Genomic DNA, 22,524 nt, shown 5'->3' with positions numbered 1-22,524 from the left:
TCTCCTTCGGAAAGCCAAAGTTGTCTTGACTTGAGTCTTAGAAGTCCTTCTTTTTTGTTAATGTTCTCCCAAAAATCCTCCACCACCTTACTTCTAGATTTAATCACATCATCCGGAACGTTACCTGCAAAATGAACAAACTTGTTATCAAAAAAGTGCATCTCACTCGCGTCTTTGTCTATTTTGAGGTCTATCCACCCGTAAACCGTTTTGTTCCACCAAGAGATCCGATTTTTAAGAGATTTCAACTTTTCAACCAAGCAATAGTCTCCTCTCCCTTTTACTTGTATCTTCTTCCACTCCTCTTCCACAAAACTATCAAACTCCTCGTGCTTGAACCACATATTGTTGAACTTGAAAGGTTTAGGCCCCCAATCCTTTCTATTATCTTTCAACCAAATCGGTGCATGATCGGACACATCCCTCTCACCTATATATTGACTTTCCACCTTCCACTCTTCGATGAAGCTTTCCGATAGAAGGAATCTATCTATCCTACTCATAGCCTTCCCATTACTATTAATCCAAGTAAACTTGCCACCAATCGTAGGAAGGTCCACCAAATCCATTTCCTCTATGAATTCGTTGAAGGTAGCTATCTCCCTTCTATAACTACGGTTTGAAACTCCAATTCTTTCTTCAACGGAAGAGATTGAATTGAAATCTCCTCCTATACACCAAGAACCATTGTTGTTGTTGTTTTTGAATTCACATAAATTTTTCCACATTCTTTGTCTATTAACTAAGTCACACGAAGCATATACATTGACAAAGTTGATAGTTTTACCTTCCTTTTCCACACAAAGACCCAAGAACCCCTCTCCTCTAAAGCTGTAATTGAGAGAGAATAAGCCTTTTTTCCATATTGTGAGAATGCCTCCCGAAGCCCCTAAAGCATCTAAGTAAGACCATTCAACTTGATCACCACCCCACATGTCTTTAACCAAGTTTATGCCTATGTCACTTAACTTTGTTTCTTGAATAAAGCAAATATCTACATCCCCTCTTTGAATGTGGTAGCCAACTCTCTTTCTCTTGGCCCGGCTACCCCCACCTCTCAAGTTTAAAGAGAAAATTATCATGGTGGGACAAAGTTATTGGTCCCCTTTATCACCGACTTCCCTTTGCGATCCCTTAATTCCATCTCCTTCAGTCTTGATATTGGATCAAAATTCTCAGAAATATTTTTAATGCCCAGTTTCACCATTGAGTTCCATAACCCCTCTGCTGCCTTGTTCAACACTCCATTTTTAATTCTGTTATTACAGTTTGTAATATCAGCACTAGAGATAGAGTCACAAGAAAGTGGAATACCTCCTGATAAATAATTCTGCTTCAGGAGATTGAAATTATGTTTTATTGATTGGCTTGCTCCACTCTGAGTTGAGGCCTTCCCTTCTTGGTCTCTGTTTTCAACAGGATAAATAAAATCTTCAGCTAGCACCCCTAAGTCCATGACATCTCTTATCTGTTTCCTTGTGTTTTTTGAGTTTTTCACCTTTTTGCATTGATCATCGAAACAAACTTTCTGTTTCTCTCTACCACCCGGCTCCTTCTTCTTTTTGTTCCTGGTCCCTCTCTTAACAGGTACAGAGAATTTGTTTGTTAAGTTATTCCTTCTTTTTGTCTTGTTATCTTTCTCCAATCTATTCGCTTGTGCCACGTGATTCAGTTGTGCCACTAGTACATCAGAATGGCCCACCACCTCTACATCTTTATTTTTGTTAAAAATGTATTTCTTTTGTGTATTTCCTGAGCTTGCCGTTACAGGTACATACGTGGGGTCCGCGTCTTTTTCTTTCTCAAAGGTTATAGCGCCTTCTCTCTCCTTGTCATCAGCTTGTGTTTTTGTCTCATTCTGAACAAAATTGTTTTCTACAGATTGATTTAAAATAAAAAGACCTGCTGGCCCCACATGCACCACCTCCTTGTTTCTTGAATTTCGCCTACACGATACCTCTAGATCTTCTCCACCCCTACTTTTTGTATTCATGGAAATGGTATCCGAGTGGCTTGTGGAGTCAGAATCTCTGAGGGCTTTGCTTTCCAAAGGAGTTTTGCATTTAATGTTCACAGCTTTCCCGACGGTGCCTTCTCTATCATAGGTCAGGGGATCCGCTGACCAGTCGCTTTCAACATTAAAGTTTCGGAGCGAATCCCTAGGCGGCGCTGGGGATTTTGGCCGGTGCGACGGATGTTCGTCCTCGCCGTCGAGGTAGTCTTGAGAAGAGGAAGAGTCTTCTCCTTCCAACGAATTGCAGGTAACACTCTGGTTCAGATCTAAATCTTCCCTTTCCATAGATGCCTCTTCTATGATTAGAATGTTATACCATATTCCATCCACACAAACTCTAACCCTATTTCTGATTAAATCCACTTGGCTTGTGTAGATCATGACCTGGGTTACATCTAATCTGGTGGTTTTGTTGCTCAGTGCTAACGGGTTCATAACGGTGCCGATGTCCGCGATAATCGTTCCGATGAAGTTTTCGTTTCTAACAAAACAGGGGATACCATAGATTGAGACGAGAGCCACTCTTGCACATTCTGCGTCTTCTTTCTTCCAATCCCTGACTTCTGCGAACCAAAAGGCTGACCACTCTCCGCCTTCTTGAAACAACGTCTCCAGCTCACCTTCTTCACTTTCCTCCAAAAGGCAAAGGCTTGGTCCCAACGCTGTAGCCGAGATGGTGAAGATGCCTTCATCGAGTAAGCTTTGTGCCACTCCGTATGCTTCTCCTGGTTTTTTCATGACACCCACCTTAGCTTTAGCGTATTTCTTCTGTTCTTCTTCATTTGAGGTATAGTACAAGGTATTGCAAACCTCCTTAGTCTCCGTTGATTTCTTCCCCTGTCCTCCTACAATCGCTTCTGCATACGTTTTTGAGGTTCCCGCTCTGCTCTTCATATCTGTTGGTGTTTGGTGGACTGTGTGGCCTTTAGACCCGTGATTCAAAAGTTTGATCTGTTTGTTAAGTTGTATCTGCTCCTTCCTCTTTATCTTAGATATGTTAGCTTTGATTTTACTCCCCTCAAGCCAGATGTTATCCATCTTCGTCTCCAGATTGCTCTCATCAGTCACGTTCAGGAATCTTACAAAACCAAATCTCTGGCCTCTCCAATCTCTTTTAGGAGGTAACACTATCTCTTCTATCAATCCTAAATCTTTGAACTCAATGAAAAGGTCTCTTGCACTCCATCTTTCTCCAAAGTCAGTGATAAAAATGGTTACCGCATCCCTTCTTGCAGCTCCGGGTTCCTTCCTCAAAATATCCCATTTTGCTCCTCCTGGCTTCCTGTTGTTCCTGCCCCTGACTACACTCCAACCTCCTTCCATGGCTATTCTGCTTGAAAGGTTGAAACTCAAAAAAGAACGAACTCTGGTGGAACTCTGATGTTCTCTCGCTTCACTCTCATCATCGGTTAAATCAAAGGATGCAAATCCTCAACAATAGAGGAAAAATAACTGTTAAAAACTGCCTTTCAACGATGTTAGATCCACTTGTCCTTCCATCAAGAATGAGATGACATTAGCCCTCTTGTAATTTTTGTTTTTAAATTCAAGCTAACTAATCTCATGATGATAGATATTTTTCAAATTTTCTCAAATTAAATGGGAGCTGTTAAAATTTGAGCAAAGTGGTTAGAATTTGATGCTTTTGTTAGTTGTGGATTGCTTAAAATAAGGGTATTTTCTTTTCTTTTAGTTGGTTGTATTGTTAAGTTTATGAATAATAATAAATTTTAAAATAATTTTAGTCTCTACAAAGTCGGTCGCTAATAGATTTCATCTCTAGCACTAAGTAGGATTTTTTTTTTAATATTTAAACCGGTTTAATAAAAATTGTAAACCACTCTAAAAAAATTGAAGATTGCAAAAAAAATAATTAAATTAAATATAGTTGGATGTGTTTGAATGTCATTTTGTGAAAATCAATTGATGGTAGTGATGATGTCAAATATATCAATATATATTTTTGTCGGTTGAGTTAGAATTTGTAAATTATATCAAGTACTAGTTCATTTGCTTGACATAATTTTTATCGAACATCCCTCATGAATAATTTATTTGACGAGACTTTTATGTGACATTCTTATTAATACTAACTATCATTTAGACATGCATTCCCGATGATCATATGTCCTTTTTTTAGTATGCACAAGTAATTTTAATTTTAGTTATTTATAAATAATGGAATAAAATAAACATGTAAATTGTCATTTAATCCTTAGTGTGGGAGTGAAGTTAAGATTTAAAACAAAAATTTAGAAGGTATATTTGAAACAAAAATAGGCTACGCTAAAACTATATTTTGTCTAATATCAATCGTTAGTTGGTTCAGTGGTGGTTGACGCTGAATTTAGTAGGGAGAACCACGGTTTAATCCCCCACAACTGCAATTGGGAGGGGGCTGGAACCACTTGATGCTAAAATTGACCCCCGAATCGGACTAAATCGGTGGTGATAAACAAAAAAAACTATATTTTTCCTTAATTAATCGTTATGAATACTTAATTTTAATTTAAACAATAAATATTTTTAAATGTACAATTTTGTAATATAAATTATTTTGTAAATACCTTATTCATTGCATGCATATATAGCCATTCGGCTAGAGACATTCTACATTCTAGACTCTTTCTCTAAAGCACTTAACTCCTTTGTGTCGAATACTTGAGAGAATGTGTATATTTTGGTCTCTCTCTGAGCTATATCTGAATCCAGGTATAGAGTGATCTGCCTCGACTTAACACATTCACAAAAAAGGGCTATATCATATCATTCTTAATGGGCCAGAGCGAATGGATTGGCTCGGGGGTTGATTCACCTAATTTCATATCAATACCTAATATATTTACAAACAGGATATTTCAGCCATTAAATAGCCTTTAAGGGTCGGCCTTGAACAAGATGACATGAAATTTAATTCTCTTTACTACTTTCAGCCAGTCAAAGAAATACACATCATAATGAATAATAAGTCACTTATAAATAATTCCTACCAATGTAGATTCTATATAAACCTATAATTTCTAAGCAAAAAACGATACATTTTTCATACCCTTCACACTTAGATAAATATTGTGACTCTTATTGCCCTAACACCGGTAGAATTATCAAATTAGTGTACATTATGGTGCATTTGGAAGCCACTGTAGGGTCTGATAAAACTAGTTTCAACCGCACAAGTGTAAACAATGATTAATGTCTTATCATCCCATGATGGTAACGGTGGCCCTAGAATCACCAACAATGACGACTGAGTCGCTATAGCAGAAATGCTCGCCGATATGGAGGAACTACGTTACTAAAATGAGGCATTGCAAGACAATGTGCGTGATATACATCAACAACAACTACAACCTATAATTCACAATCAAGAAGACTTTGTAGATCCCCAACCCATATCGACGAAGGTCTAGGACGCACAGATCCCAGACAACATCAAATAGATAATGCAAATAGATAATGTGAACTCGAGATGTTATACAACAAAAGTGAAACTCGAGAGTATATTATTGCTATCAACACAAAAATGGTCATCATTGGAGCTATATATTTCTTCCAATGTAAATAGATAATGTGAAATCTATAAGAAGCAGTCCTCTAGTGGTATATCATCCTTCTGAGGTTCTCCATAACCAGTTACCAGAACTTGACAAAAATAATGATCCACCATTTTTCGGCTAGCAAGCATAGGAAAATTTCAATGTTCTTCTAGTTTATTATGAGACCTTAAGAGAATATTTGGCGTGAGTCAATGAAAAAAACATCAAGGTTGCCCATTGAAACCAAGAGATGTTCGTGGGGCATTCTAGAATGACTTAAAAGTGGAACATTTCAATGAGTCTTTAGCACAGAAGCTGGCATCTTCGTTCGAAGATATCATGTCTAGGGCAGAATGTTTTATCAAATGAGAAAAAAGTAACACCGAAAAAAGGACCAGGATGTGAAGGATAAAAGTTGTAATCCAGAATCATCTGGACACAAGACAAATCAGAATACAATACTTGTTTGTGAAAAACTTATTTTCAAGCCCGCTCGATAACCCCTCGAAAGCTTCACTCCACTTAATATTTGGAGGGAACTGAACCTAAAATATGTTTAACACACCAAAATCATTCTAGAGCCTCAAACTCCTAAAAGAGATTCCATGGGAAATAATTCGAACAAATGGTGTAAGTACCACAATATTTAGGGTCATCACACTGATGAATGTCACCATTTAAAATGATAAACCGAAGGAGGAGGGGTCTTGGAGGTGGATCATTTCTCATGTTGGAAATGGTGTTGACAGCTCAGGGGGGTAGTGGATGAAGTAGAGACTTTGATGATTATTTTAGCTGAAATCCATCCAACCATAAGAGCTGATGATGATTGTGTGTGGATTGGTAATGCAGACAAGGTGTACACTGTCCAATCCTTTTTACAAGGAATTGATGCAAGAGGAAGATGTTGTAGATGTGAATACACAGCTCAAAAGGCTTTAGTTGTGATGTGGGAAGCAAAAGTCTCGTCCAAGATTAAGGTATTTACTTGGAGATTGTTGTTAGATAGGTTACCTACAAGAATGCAATTAATAAGAAGATTAATTATTCATGATGATGAGGGGAATCAGTGCATGCACTTTCTGTTCTGCAAGTGAAGACGGATTGCTACATTTGTTCTTCAATTGTTCGTTCTCTATTTCAGTGTGGCAACAAGTGATGGCCTGGCTTGGTTAGATAGATCGAATACAGAAGAAACTGATTCAAGCCTTCATCTAATGCAGTTCCAAAAAGCTCTAAATGGTAGAGTGGAAAAAATAAGGAAGTTCTGTTATGGATGGCAACGGTATGGTGTGTATGGAGAATGAGAAATGATTGTTTGTTTAATAATTAGGCCTGGAATGTTAGTGTAGTTGTGTTCAATGTCAAACTAATATCATGGTTGTGATTGGTGATAGACTATAAGAGGTGCAAGATGTGCTCACTCTATGAAAAATAATATTTCCCTCTTGATTATCTCAAATAGGTTGTGATTTGTAAGTGGGAAGAGTGCTCCTTATAGTCATGTTAAATATACATTTCTTATAAAAAAAATTATTCAGAACTCCTATCATTTTAAAGAGCTTGCGTATATTTTAGGGTTTGTTATTACGCAATCGCGTCGCAATGGTGGACAATTGTGCCTTAATCATTTATTAATACAAGGGTTAATACCTATTTTCACCCCTGCCATATGGGTTGGTTTGAAAAATCCCCCTGCCAAAAAAAGTTGCAAGAATTCCCCTAACAATTGAAGATTCTTTCGTTTTAAACCTTGTAAAATTTTTATTTGTAAAACCAACCTTGCCACTTGAAGGACTCTATCATTTTGAACCCTGTAAATTATTTTTTTTTAGTAAAATCAACCTTGCCCGTCATATTCCAGAGAGTTTAAAATGACATAATCTACAAGATTATAGGGTTTAAAATGACTGAATTTTCAAATGGCAAGGTTGGTTTTAAAAACAAATTTTTTACAAGATTTAAAACGAGAGAATCTTCAAATGTTAGGGGAATTCATGCAATTTTTTTTTGGCAGGGGATTTTTCAAACCAACCCAATATGGCAGGGGTGAAAATAGGTATTAACCCTTAATACAATGGTGGATCAATTTGATTGGGTTGCGATATTTCATAATTTTAATATATTAAATATTATATATTGTTTTAAGTATATTGTTTTTTTTATTATTTTAATAATATTAATATTATTAAGAAAGTTATTATTTGTAATTTGTCTATATCTAAAGCTCGATTTGAACTAAACTCCATGAAATTGGATAAAGTCATACTGAATTTTTTAAATTAGTCTTCAAAAACCAAATCAAACCAAATAGTTTTAACTTTATATCGAATGAGTTTTTACTTCAAAATAATCCAAACTAAATCGCAAATCCCCCCAAAAAAAAATTATAATATTACATATTTTTATTAAGAAATTTTTCATAAAATCTACACAATATTTATTTATTTTTTACAAAAATATAATTTTAAACTTTGGAAGAAAGAACTTTGACATTTTGACATAGTCCATTTTAATTATCCTGGAGTGGCAAGTAAACAATTCCCACTCTTGGATAATTAAAAACATCATCAAGATGGAGAGTTAGCTCTGACTAGTGACTATTGGGAGAAAAGTATCCATTTACAAAGGTTCAGAACCAGAGACATGTATAAGGAAATCAGGGGCAATGGAAATTCACTTCATTGGAGAAAGATCTTCTTCCATAATTATGCTAGGCCTCAAGCTTGCTTTACACTTTGGCTTGCTCTTTGGAACCGGCTCCCCACCAAAGACAGATTCGAGAAAATTCATATTGTAACGGATGGATAATGTATATTCTATGGGCAAGCATAAAGTATTAGACATTTGTTCTTTGCTTGCAGGTACACTCATGGGATTTGGCAAACAATGCTCTCCTGGTTAGGGTATAATAGAACCAGTGGTGATTGGCTAGTAGAAAGTACTTGGCTGAGTATGGAGACAGCAAAAAAAGGTTGGAAAAGAAAGCTCCTTAAGATGATAGTGGCTGAGACGATCTATCAGATTTGGCAAGAGCGTAATGGGGTCGTATTTGGCAAGCAAAATCTAGACATAGAAATTGTTAAAAACATTCAATATGTGGTTGTATTGTGAGCCCATAGCAAGAAGGATCTAAAAAACCATGTGCAGATAGATACCTTGGGGATTAGTTAACTTTGGTTTTCTTTGTGGTTTTGGTTGATTTTGATTTCTGTTGTAGCCTGGATCTTGATGATCGGCGTGTAATGAACTGTTTTTGGGTAATAAAAATTCTTATTTTACTCAAAAAAATATATTTCATCCTTCATTATAATATTTTTATATCAAAATTTTAAAATTATTATTGAAATTTAAACCTATTTTGAATAGTTTTTTATATATCTCCTAAAATTTGATTACATTTTAAATTATTAAAAGTAATTTATTCATTTAATTAGATAAAGTTTTAAAATTTTAAACAAAAAGTAAAATTGAAAGAAGAAACTACACAATTATATAACAGAAAACCTAAAAGCACTCGTTAGATAAGAATAAAAAAGATAGAAATATACTAAAAACATGAAAATAGCAACCATATTGAGAAAATCTAGTCAAATATTTTTAAAAAATCTTACTTAATTGAAACTATATATATATACATGCAAACAGTATACCATCTTGCAAATAAAACAATTTAGAGAGTAATTGAAATCATCAAAGAGTTTGAGTGATAGAAAACAAAGGCAAAAAACGAAAGAAAAAATAATTTAGAATGGATGAAAATTGGCTCAACAATTTTTTTGCTTTTTGGGAAGTTAATGGTATGGAAGTTGATGCTGATTTGCCAACACACTTAAGTGATGATTTTATTCCAATCCACAATGTTTCAGCTGATGAGAACAAAACTCTTCCTCCTAAGAATAAGCCAACCAAAAAAATTCAACATTGGAATGAAGAAGAACACAGGTACATAGTTATTACATTTCATTTTGTTTTATATTATTAGAAAGAGAATTTTTTTAAATTTTTTTTGGATTAAATTAATTATTTTGTTTATCACATGTTTTTCATTGAAACTTTGACTCACTCATCATTTTTTTATTTATAGGTTATTTTTGGAAGGGCTCCAATTATACGGCAAGGGAAATTGGAAAAAGATTTCAAAATATGTTGTTTCAAAAACATCAACTCAAGTTGCTAGCCATGCTCAAAAATATTTTATCCGAATTCAGCAAAACAATAATTTATCAAATAAGAAGAAAAGAAAAAGCAAATTTGACAACATTCCTTCGTACCCTATTGAGAGCTTTAACTTCACCCACACACAACCATTTATAGAAGAATTCCTACCACAAGAATCTCAACAAATCCAAGAATAGTTTTTCATAAATTTAAGTCATGGTTCTATACTCTTGTTCCCTATTTTGGGTTTTATTTGACTGAATTTTTCAGAAAAAAAATTGTAATGAGGCAAATGCCCTTTTGTTTGAGTTTTAGTTTATTCCTTCCATAAGTCTATATTTATTCAATTGTTTTACTTCTATATTTTTTTAGTTTATTTATGATAATTTCTTATATTAAAATTTAATTTTAACCATTGTTATTCGACTTGTTTGTAAAATTTTAAGTTTTTTTTTATAATTTTAATACAAAAAATTATAACCACAATTAAATCTTTCTTTTATGAATTTTTCTCGCATACAATACTCTACAGCAAATTTGGATTTTTACACAACAATTCGTTTTTAGAAATGTTGTATTATCATTGAATTGGTAGTAATTGAATATCGGGATTTTGTATTAAAATTGAACCATGCTAATCTCAAGATGGTAGCCATTTTTCTCAAACCACTTGAGTTCATTGGGAGCTCCCATCTCGTCGTTGGATTAAATCAAATGTTAGATGTTGATTTTGATTTTAATTGGTTGATTTTATGGTTTGAGTAATGGTTTTGATAAACATTCAGCAAGAAGTGTTGTTTGCTACTTTTAATTAAGAAGATTGCTAATTATTGCTAATTATTAAAATTTGAGCAAAGTGATTAAAATTTGATGCTTTGTTAGTTGTTTTAAAATAATGGTCTTTTCTTTTACTTGGTTGTGTTAAGTTTGTAGAGTTTGTAAGATTTTATTTTAAAATTCCCCTGGCTTTGTATTTTATTAAATTTTTTTATTTCTTCATTAATTTTATTTTTCGACGTGGAACTCTTTATTTCTAATCAACCACTATATTCAATCACCTTCATACAGTAATAATTATATCTTCAACACTGCATGAAATTATAATTATATCTATTATCTTCAGGGCCTGTTTGTTTTAACTTTAAAAAAATAATTTTTTTTCTTTGTATTTTTTAAAATAGATTTTTTTTAAACCGTTTTTCAAAATATTACAATTTTTTTATATTTACTTTTTCGAAAATGAAACACTAATTTTGACATCCTATAACATAAACGCACATTATTGAAGACCAAAACTTAGTCAAAATCGCAATTTTTTCAAAAAGTTGTATTTCAAAAATGATTTTTATGAAAATCTATTTGAAAAATAGCTTCAAAATTAAGTGAATTTTTGAAATTTTGATATCCAATTTTTTTTCCATAAATATATGAAATTTCCTAAAATCACATTTTAAGAATAACTATTCAAACAAAATTTTCATTTGAAGCTTTTATAAAAAGTTTATTTGTAAAATAAAGTTTTCACAAAATTATGTAACACTATAAAAATCATTTTTTCAAAAAACCAAAACAAACGAGGCCATAGAGTAGGATTGAAAAAGTCATGTAAAAGAGAACCTAGAGAGAAGTTAAAGCATATCTCTCTAATTTATTCAAACTTAAATTTTTTATTCTAAAATTCTCTAACATAAGCTACCAGCTCATCAATTTCATGTATAGAACTTTCTCATATGTATAGAACTTTTATTGGAGACATAAAATTATAAAACAAATTTTACCATAGTAGCCATAGAAATATAGAACTTTCTCATCAATTTTAGCATACACAAATTTTGGATAAACTCTTGTTTATACATACATATATTTATAATACTTGTTATATTTTATTACATCGCAAAGAGAACTGCGAGGAGAAGTTATCAGGAAACAACAATGAGGTTTCACATTGCTATCTTTTATTACTTTTGAATACACTGTGGAGTTGTGACAAATAAAATGCTTGACTTGTTGGTACTTGAATTTATTATAGAAATACATATATCAAGAATAAATTTTTTACAGAACATCAATTAGTAACCCTTTTCTAGAGAGAGATGCTCTTCCTTCTCTTTAGAAGATTTTTCCCCAATCCTCTTGGTTTGGTGGGCTTTTATCCACCTCTATGGTGGTCCTCTTCTTCCACCTTTATGGTGACACCCTCCCTTTATTTTGAGAGCACTTTATTCTCCATCCTTCTTCCTTCTCATGCCCTCACCATTATCATGTTTCTCACTAGAATCTCCCTCTCTCCACCACTACCAACCGTTAAGTTTTCTTTTCTTCTTTTGCGGCCGCCACCGGAGCCACCACCACCAAGAAATGGCTACTTAGTTATGGGTTTTCTACACACCTCAAACACAACAACAATGGATGCATCTCTCTCAAGTAGCTACTCATACAACTCTGATGTCCGAAATTTGTCGTCCACCACCAACGCCTCCATGGTTATACAGTATGGAAATTTTAACAGAGATGGTTAATTTTGGTTTATTAATTTATGTTATGTGTTTTTGTGGTAAATGATGCACTCTTGGTGTTTGAAAAAATGTCTCAAAAGAGTTTTGTGTCTTGTAGCATTTTATGTGTGTCTATTGGCATTTCGTAGTTATTGAGGAAGCTTTTGAGTTCAACATCTATTCCATAACTATCTCTAGTCATCTATTAATTTGTGAACACTAAAAATTTGGGGCAATTTCAAGACCAAAGAAAGTCTAAATATAGAAACCCGAGTCTAAGAAATCATCCTTAACTGGATTTGGAAAAATACTATGGATTCTCACTTCTTCATTGCCATTGACGGTATTTGCAAGAGAGTGGATTGCTCGCTGATATGTTGTTGGTTTTGGTTTGGTTGTGCCTTAACTTTTGAAAATTCTATGTATAATGTCTCTTAGGACTATGTAGTATTTTCTGTTAGAACTAGACTATGTATGGAGTATGTTCCATTTCATTTGTCTCGTAACATTTGTAATTCTTGCTTGTTTGAATTTTAATGAAGCTGAAATTTCTATAAAAAAAGAGAATAAACTTTACTCATCTTTTGCATCATGATATGCAACAATGCAGCATGCAATTGAATTATGAGTTGAAGATCGTGCCCATGCTCTGATATATAGCTATTTCCAAGACATTTATAGCAGCAATGAACGATCGTCACCCTCTCTCTATAACTATCGGTCAGGATAGATCCATACAAATGATAGTTTCACAAGTTTTATGTCAAGCACGTCACTCTATAAACAAGTGTTATGTCTTGCGAGAAGGCCACGAAAATTTGGATCATCCATGTCACATGCATCCACATTTTCATTTTGAACTTTATAATTGTATTAATCTGATTGAAACAATTGAGGAGTTTGAGTTTTCTTGGAATTCTATCACGGATAATTATGGACTCAGATGGCATGATTGACTTTAATCTTTGTATAATACTCGTGATCAATGGGTTCCAGTATATTTGATGGTTCTTTTTATGACTGTTTTGTAAACCAGCATACAACATTACCAATGTTCTTTAGGCAGTATGAACTAGCTTTGGAGAGATGGTTTGAAGTTTCAAGAAGATCTAGTTGAACTTTCAATGGAGAATCAAGTTTCTAAACATCTGTTAGAGGGAAGAGCCGTGCTATCCAGAAAAAATTTTGAATCTAGAAACATTTGAATAAACCTCATAAAGGTTGTTTTGTTGGAATCTCCGTAAGGAGTTTGCATAATTAATTTGACGCCTTCGATTCGTCGATCGTGCATCACGCTCAGGAGAGCTGGTGACACGGTGTAACCTATACGTGGCTCAAAGGTAGCATTGAGTCAGAGCTGTAAGAGCCAGAAGGGACGTAATTTAGAAACTAATTTAGTAGAAGAAATGTTGAATTAGAAACTAATTTAGAAACTCAACCTAATGGTGATAGTATTAATAGTAATAATTCTACAACACTTAGTTATGTTTTCAAATAGTTCTACAACACCATTTCAGTAAGTTCCGAAAATATATTTTCGGAGATATTTTGGATATGCATTTTTAAAATAAATTAAGTCAAATAAATAGGACATAACTCAATAACGATTAAAATGTATGTGTGTAAGGGGGATTTCAAAAATACATTTCTAAAATCTGAGGGCATTTTTAAAAATTCATGCGGTGCACTAGAAAGTTATGGGTGTGTTAAAAAATTCCCTAAAATAAAAGGTCCAAGTGAAACTTCAGAAGCCCATGTTCTGTCGTATTGGACTGGACTCGGGCTAAAATAGAAGAAAATAACCAAACCCGGTCCAATAGAAAACAGCCACCAATAATAAACCAAACAAAAAAACGCTAGGGTATTCTTTTCATTTCGCATTCTCGTTCTCGTTCGTTCATTCCTTGGCGATTTTTTGTGAATCCAATCAAAGAAGAAGATGGGGAAAAACATCGTGCCTGTGAAATCCGTTGTGTACGCTCTTTCTCCTTTCCAGCAGAAAATCATGAACGGATTGTGGAAGGATTTGCCAACCAAAATTCATCACAAGGTCTCCGAAAATTGGATCAGCGCTCTTCTCTTGGTTACCCCCGTCGTTGGCACCTACTCGTAATTTTCTTCACCTCTCTTTTACTTATGTGTGTTTATTGCCCAATTTTTGTTATTGTTGTTGTTATTAGAAACGAGATATTTGATTTCGTGGTTATGAATGGTTCGGATCTTAGGTATCTCATAGGAATTAGCCAGATCCGGATTGAGTCTGCTCTGATTTGTATTTGTGTTTTGATATTAGGGTTGAATTTGCTAAGAGCAAGAGAAAAAATCGTTGAATGAATACTGAATTACAATATTCAATATTGTGTGAAGTGGTTATTCTGTTGCCTTATAAAGTTGATACTGAACTCGTTGCCTTGTAATTTTGATACCGAACTGCTTGTTATTATTATATTTTGTGTATGTTGTGATCAATGTTTGTTGATTTCAAATGAAATTGATTTGGTTAAAATTGAGTTTGAAAGTTAACTGAATTCAAATGAAATTGATTTGGTTAAAATTGAGTTTGAAAGTTAAGACCGAAGGTGTGTTATGGCGCGTGTATGACACCGATTCGACACTCGCACTAGTCGTACATTCAGTCACTTCCATTCTCTTCAACTATGATTAGTGTAGGTGTCTATGAGTTAGTGTTTGTGTTTGGGCTTCATAGGTTTTAAATGAAGTTTTCTATAGTTGTTTTAATTTTTTTGAAAGCAAGTTTAAGGTAAACTTGGATTTTGAAGCAAAGTCCTGATTGCCGGATGCAATTACTTGACATTTTCCACCTTGCATCCAGACATGCACTTAGTTTGGTATGATTTTTAATGGATTAAGTGTCCTCTTTGGGTTAAGTGCCAATTTTTATTTCCCTCGGTTATTGTATCGAAAAATTAAAATCTATTTTGAAGTTATGAAGTCGGAAGTAATAACTATTTGATCACATCATCCATGCCCTTCATCTATATATTTACTGATGCTCTATTTATGCTTTTGACTCCCTGTTTCTGTAGTGTCATTTGATATTGCCCGCTTTGGTTTGATTCCTTAAGAAAACATGGTATGCCAATGAATTTGTTTGACTTTGTTATACCTCCAATTGGACGTAATATATGGTTATATTTAAACACACATAAATAGGGTCATATAAAATGAGAAGGGCGGGTTAATGTCAGTGATGAGAAGATATAATATGGACTGTTTGATCAAAATAAATGATCAAGATTAAATTTCTTAATTAAAAGGGCACATGTTCACTATTCACACACATATTTCTCTTAAATTCTTTTGGTGTCTCTCACAGGCACACATTCTTCCCTTTTTCGAGATTCAAATAGACTGCTTCTTGTTTTTGTTTTGGAATTTTAAGAGATTCTTCATAATGATATCGTAATTCTTTACTTTCATCTTTTTCAACATTTATATGCCAATCATTGGTTTCCCCTGGTTATTTGAACTTATTCATGATTACTCTGGTAGAGAAAAGTAGGTGTTTCAATTTAAAAAAAAAAGTAAGTCAAACATCGTGCCTCAGTTGGGATTGTTCGAAGGTCAAGGATCTGCTGGTTTAGATTTGCCGTTTGGCCGATTTTGATTTGACTCAAATGTGGCGGATGACAGCCTTGAGACTTGTGAAAGGGAGGGGATAAAAGGTGAAAGAAGAAAGTAAAATAGATCACATGCAGGTTTAAAACGATATTTGATCCAAACCAATTAGTTTAATATAGCGATTATGACTTTATTTTCTCATCTCCCACCTTAACTCACACTTGTTTGATAATCTCCCCTATATTTAAGATCAAACTCATGAAAGTTGATCATTTATAGGACACAATAAGCAATTCATTCACACACAACACACTATTAATAGGCATTGCAAAAATGGTGTCAAGACACATTCAGTACTTTGTGGTTGTTCTCCTCAGGGTGAAAGATGGTGTTTGTTTTGTCATTTTGGCCCTGACCATGATTTTTTCTTCTTCTGTATAATATATTACAATACCTCATTAAAATAGTTATTTGAGTGGTTAAAATGAGTATGCACATGCTTTTGTGTTGCACAGATATTGTGATAACTTTAATAATTACCACTAGTCCAATGGTATAAAGGTTGACCTCTTGAGATTTGTCTCCATAGAATTTCTTGAACAGGTTAAGTTGTCAATTGTGTAGAGTCAAGGCTTATTTTGTATTGAACTAAATGATGCCCTTCATGACATTTGACATTAATTGAATGAAATGTTAATAGGGTAGATGATATATTTTGACTCAGACAAGAGAAATATTGACTTGTTTTTATTGTGATTACAAAGTGTGTCTTGTTTTTATCATAATTTTTTTTTCTTCGTATTTCCCTGTTAGCATTGTATTATGTATCTCGGCATCGTAGCATAACATATCAAAATCTCTAGCAGGTGGTGGTTAACGCGTATGTCTGTATGGTTAATGTATCTCACTATGAATGCAGGTATGCTATGCACTTCGTGGAACAGGAGAAGCTGCACCACAGGTACTGAGCTCATGTGGGGATGGATACATTAGACCACATTGGATAATCTTCAAGTTTCATGCTCTTAACTTTTTTTCATCTAGTCAATAATGTGACATTTGTGAAATTAGCTATTGCCCTTTAATTATGATATTTTGAGCTTTAGCTGTTTCCACTATGATGAATTTTATTGATAGCTTTCTTTGTTTTACTTATCTTCATGTTACAAAATACATAAGATACTCTATGTTTGTCAATAATCTTATGATGAGTGCCAAAATAAGTTGAAATGTCAACCACTGGATTGATCTGTGATTTTATCATTGTAACAACAGTCTCTCTCTAATTACAACCAATTTTTGATCAGTCTTATTAAATATGTATCTCCCCTTAAAATGAAATTATTGTGTTTCTTTCAATATAAACAACGAATTTTGGTCAGTTTAATTATGTATATCTCCCCGTAAAGTGAAATTATTGTAGTTCTTGCAATACATAAACAACGTGAATGTATATTTACTTGAAAGTTACAATCTCATTTTTGCGAAACTATAGAACCTTACTCTGATCTCGTCAAATCGACAACAATACCAAACATATACATGGGGCTGAACTTTGTATTTAGTGATTACTTGATCATCAATGATTGGATCATAACTCATAAGGTGTCACATTTGTACTTGGTTAAATTTTGGTATCAATGCCCCTAATACATTTTTCAAGAAAGCAAAAATAAGTACTTATGAGGATGGGTCAAAAATTGATTTTCTAAACATGGGGATTATACAAGTTTGATATCAATTAGATTAGAGGTTTAAAATTTCTAATAGCTTGCTACCACAACTTTTTAAATAATGCAATGCGGCAATCAGCATGCCGGTTTGTTTTAGAATAATACTCCTACATACCTTACCAATTTTATGTGTCCAGTTAGTCATCCGATTATATTTTTAAAAAATAGTTTAAATGATTAATTCATATATGAAAGAAAGTCTACATATTTCATTAAATGTATAATCTTATTTTCTCCTTTAAAAAATTCTAATCTATTTTATTGATTAATTAATGTTTTTTCTTCTTTTATCTACAATTTCAAAAAAAAAAATTCATCTCAAAATTGTTTTGTAAACTCGTGGTTTCTATTAACTTGCAAGTTTTTCTTTATGTAAATTAAATAAATCCCCAAATACATAATTTCATTGAAAAATCATTTCTAAATTAACAGGAAAGTCAAAGAGGGACATATCTACTTGAGTTAGACTTCATCATATATTCCACTCTTAATTGTTTCTATTGCGGCATGATTTTGTGCACTGCGTAATGACATATACTGTTTGACAAAAAAAAACTTCTTCAATAATAAAGTATGCACATTATTTTGATAAATATGAAAATATTTAAAGTAAAGCATAGTTATACTTCTTGTTATGGGTTATACATATATGTGTAACCCCTAACACTACAGCATACTGTAATACACTATATTGTAACACCAGTGATCAATGGAGGGAAATTCGAGTTTGACGCCATTACTAGAGAACCAAAATCATAATCTGAACACTTTTAACTCGGTTACAACAACTTTCTTGTCCAAATTGCCTGATAAGGTTCATTCTTTGGTCATCCATACAGACTCTTCCTTTCACTTTGATCCTCATTTCTCCACATCCACCACCTTAAGCCAAGGTCTTATATCCTCTCTCTCTCTTTTTCTCTTCTGAATGTAAAAGAATACTATGAAAAATACTGAATTTTTAATGACTCGCCATTTATAGGAGAGAAAGAATACTATGAAACACAATTTGCAACTCTAAAATCCTTTGAAGAAGTCGACTCGTTAGTAACGTCGGACTCCGTTGATGTAGACGACAGAGAAATACAGGCTCAACATGAACGCGCGATGAAGATTTCTAACTATGCGAATATAGTTTTATTGGCATTGAAGGTGTTGTATTATATATTCCATTAGATCTTTATGTTAAATTTTCAATCGAGTTTTAAGGATTTTTTTCTGACTATATACATATTATTATTTAGATTTACGTGACAGTAAGGACTGGTTCTATGGCTATTGCTGCTTCAACATTGGATTCTCTGCTTGATTTTATGGCTGGTGGCATACTTTGGTTCACTCATCTTTCAATGAAGAACGTAAATATGTATAAATACCCAATTGGAAAATTGAGAATGCAGCCTGTGGGTATAATCATCTTTGCAGCTGTCATGGCAACACTTGGTGTGTCCAAATTACTTTATCTATATTAATTCCATTCAAACCTATCAAGCACAGACACATCTAAGAGTAGGCGTTTTTGACACGTGTCTGAAAAGTCAGACAAGTGTCCCCCCTAAAAATGTTTTTCTTCTTTGATTCGGTGTCTGACACTCGTATGACACTCATAAAACACATGTCAGACAACTCTTTCATAAAAAAAAAGTTATTTTTCTTTGTAGATATCATCTTAATACCATTTTGCTATAGGCTTTCAGGTGTTAACGACTGCGGTAGAACAACTGATAGAAAACAATCCTTCTGAGAAGATGTCTTATGATCAAATACTATGGTTATATGTTATCATGATATTTGCAACAGTGGTGAAGCTTGCACTTTGGTTTTACTGTAGAACCTCAGGAAACAAGATTGTTCTTGCTTATGCAGATGTATAGTAGCCTTCTTTATGGATAAATTTCTACTGAATCAAAATAATCTTTGTTGCCATCTCTCACCGATGCTAATTACTTGCAGGATCATCACTTCGATGTTGTAACAAACGTGGTTGGACTAATTGCAGCTGTTCTTGGCGATAAATTTTACTGGTGGATTGATCCTGTTGGCGCTATTTTACTTGCAATCTACACTATTTTGAATTGGTCTGGCACTGTTATGGAAAACGCAGGTAGAAAGAAGAATAAAACTTTTGTTAACAATGTGGTGTATAAATATTGATTCATGATACATTATTTTCTAATGCAGTTTCGCTAGTGGGAAAATCTGCACCTCCTGAAGTTCTGCAGAAGCTGACATATCTTGTCGTAATGCACTCTCGAATTAAGCGCGTTGATACCGTTCGCGCTTACTCGTTTGGAGTTCTATACTTTGTCGAGGTATGTAGTGCTAGAGCATCGTAGTTCAAGTATGAGTTAGATTTCCTATTTCTACAGCAATTCGATGACAAAGTTAAGATGTTTTACATCGCGATTTTGGTTGAATTGACAAACAGGTTGACATTGAACTGCCGGAGGATTTACCATTGAAAGAAGCACATATTATTGGAGAGAGTTTGCAGATAAAGCTTGAGAAACTTCCGGAAATTGAGCGAGCGTTTGTTCATCTAGACTTTGAATGCGAGCATAAACCAGAACACTCGGTTCTTAGTAAACTACCGGATAGTTAACTTTAATTACAATTTGGTTTGAGTTTGAAATCTATGTGAGAAAAGTGACAAATTCTACACCTTAATTTCATTTTATGGTTTTTTCATTAATGAATGTGATTTTTAAGCCTTAATACCATATGTTTTTTCATTAATCTGTGGGGCAAGTGTGAATTTCTTAATACCATGAAATTTTAAGTACACAAAGGCTAATGAATGTGATTTTTAAATTTGCTTGAAAATCTACTATGGCAATATGAGTGAAACACATGATATCAGGATATGTGCTTTGATTCTACCACTCTTGTGCAAAGAGAGAAACTCCTATATACTTCCCCCAATTCATATGTGCTTTGAAAGCCCAAACCTCACTAGTATCCTTTCTAGTTTGTAGGCTCATTTTTTTTTAAAGAATACATGAGTTTTTTTTTCTGTTAGTTTGTTAATCCATAAACATATTGTTAGTAGCTTAAATAACTAGGTAGTTAAATGGCTAAGTTGGTTATAACTATTGCTTAACCAACAAGTTAAACATAAGTTGTCGAAACTTTATTTGAAAATTAACTCCAACCGCGCAACATCTTCTTCTACCTTTCACCTTCTCATCATAGTGTGTGTTCATCGTCTTACTTGTACAACAAGAAACACATAGTTGTATAATAGGGAAACACAGAGACTTGTGGAGCCATATAATTGGAAAATAAATAGTGAGGTGTGATTTTAGTATTCTTGCTCAATAATCATGAATACAAATGATGGATTTCCATCTAACATCTACTCATGCATCTAACATTGGAATGAGAGGGATCCAGGCATGTATAAGATTACATGGTTGAAGGAAGAGTTATAAGGATTAATTGGTACTACCTATACCAACAAGATGCATCTTCTTTTCGGTAGTCTAACAAATAAAAACTCTATAGTTAAGCGTGCTTAGTATTTAGATGGGTGACCTTCTGGGAAGTTTCTCAAAAAGCGTGTAAGTGAGAAGTATGTTGAAAGACAGGCATTTACCTAAAGAATTTCCTGGCGAAATTGTGTCAACTACAACATAAATTCTTAATAGATGTCTGATGAAAAAAGTTAGAAGGAATCACACTAGAAGAATGTAGGTTTGGTGTCAACCATTATGAATATGTTGAGAAGTATGTTGAAAGGCAAACATTTACCTAAAGAATTTTGGGGTAAAGTTGTGTCAACTGCAACATATATCCTTAATAGATGTCTGACGAAAAAGTTAGAAGGAATCACGCTAGAATAATGTTGGTCTGGTGTCAAGCCTAACTTTAGTCATCTAAAAATATTTGGATCTATAACACATAGACATGTGCCTGATTAGTTGAGAAGAAAGCTTTATGGCTAGTCAAATGATCCTAATAGGATATCATTCGACGGCTGGATACAAACTGTTCGATCCACTGAACAAAAAAGTTGTGATCAACGGAGATGTGATCATAGATGAACTCAAGGAATGAGATTGGAGAAAATTTCAAGAAGGATTTAGTAATAATCTTATGTGAAGAACAAGCTAGTGAAATTTGACAAGAAGAAGTTAGAGGTCAATAAGGCACAAGCAGGCCACAAATAATAAGACACATGTCTGCAAGGTTGCAGGAATGTGTGATTACATCAGATGATGTGGTCGACAATAAAGGTGAACAAGTACATTATGATTTCTATGAAGATGTCAAACTAGTCAATGCAGTTGAGGCATTGAAGGATTCGAAAGTGGATGAGGCATTGAACTATTAATGAGAATTGATCCTATATTTGATTGTAATTGATGAAATTGTTGTTATGATGTGTTTTGGATTGGTATGATGTGTTTATGAATGAATACTATGCCTTGAAGTGGTTTTGCTGTTGACAGAAAATAGGATTTTGGGTAAAAAAAATTGTTAAAAATTCGTTGCAGGAAAAATAGCAAATTTTGGGTTCGGGTTCAGGGGAAATCGGGTTCTCAAATAGGGAAACTGGGTTCCCAAATAGGGGAACTAGGTTCTTGATAAGTGCAAATTATAGATATTTTTGCATATACTTTTTAGTGCACTTATCGACTCTTTGTTGTTAATTTCGGTTGAATAAACCCAACTTTTGTGTAAATACGTTTAGTTTGTGTATACTTATGTTTTTGATTCATTTATATACCGTTTGATATTTTTCTATTCATTTTGTAGGTAATGAGGCGTATTTGGAGCATGAGCAACAAAGTGTCGAAGACATGACTTCAAACGCGCGATTTTGAGCAACGAAACCAACTTGTCAAAGAATAAGGATCAAAATAAGGATGATAAAAATCATAAATTTGGTATCCATTTGTCATTGTTAGATAGAGCATTGAATAGGCTTTCCAACGCTTCAAACCGGGTGCAAATCAGAGTTACGGTTCTCAAGTTATGGCCGAAACAGTGCATAATTTTTT

The 22,524-nt window shown here is 33.7% G+C and overlaps 3 protein-coding genes across 3 annotated transcripts; all 3 read left to right on the top strand.

Moving 5' to 3' along the window:
* Window positions 1–9,301: 9,301 nt before the first annotated feature.
* Window positions 9,302–9,908, top strand: LOC131619351 (transcription factor KUA1-like). The gene is made up of 2 exons (XM_058890456.1): window positions 9,302–9,495; window positions 9,638–9,908. The coding sequence occupies exons 1-2, from the start codon at window positions 9,302–9,304 to the stop codon at window positions 9,906–9,908; spliced, it is 465 nt and encodes a 154-aa protein (XP_058746439.1).
* A 4,161-nt stretch (window positions 9,909–14,069) lies between these two features.
* On the top strand, window positions 14,070–17,024 carry LOC131620846 (cytochrome b-c1 complex subunit 8-2, mitochondrial-like). The gene is made up of 2 exons (XM_058892023.1): window positions 14,070–14,315; window positions 16,708–17,024. The coding sequence occupies exons 1-2, from the start codon at window positions 14,146–14,148 to the stop codon at window positions 16,754–16,756; spliced, it is 219 nt and encodes a 72-aa protein (XP_058748006.1). The 5' UTR covers window positions 14,070–14,145; the 3' UTR covers window positions 16,757–17,024.
* A 1,174-nt stretch (window positions 17,025–18,198) lies between these two features.
* Window positions 18,199–20,305, top strand: LOC131617467 (metal tolerance protein 4-like). The gene is made up of 7 exons (XM_058888751.1): window positions 18,199–18,414; window positions 18,504–18,673; window positions 18,766–18,964; window positions 19,211–19,389; window positions 19,475–19,625; window positions 19,703–19,833; window positions 19,950–20,305. Exons 1-7 carry the CDS (start codon window positions 18,231–18,233, stop codon window positions 20,121–20,123), a joined length of 1,188 nt encoding a protein of 395 aa, XP_058744734.1. The 5' UTR covers window positions 18,199–18,230; the 3' UTR covers window positions 20,124–20,305.
* Window positions 20,306–22,524: the final 2,219 nt, after the last annotated feature.

This window comes from Vicia villosa, linkage group LG7 (genome assembly GCF_029867415.1).
Source record: "Vicia villosa cultivar HV-30 ecotype Madison, WI linkage group LG7, Vvil1.0, whole genome shotgun sequence".
NCBI lineage: Eukaryota > Viridiplantae > Streptophyta > Magnoliopsida > Fabales > Fabaceae > Vicia > Vicia villosa.
Note: the sequence above shows the minus strand (reverse complement) of the source record. Positions and strands in the feature narration are given on the sequence as shown.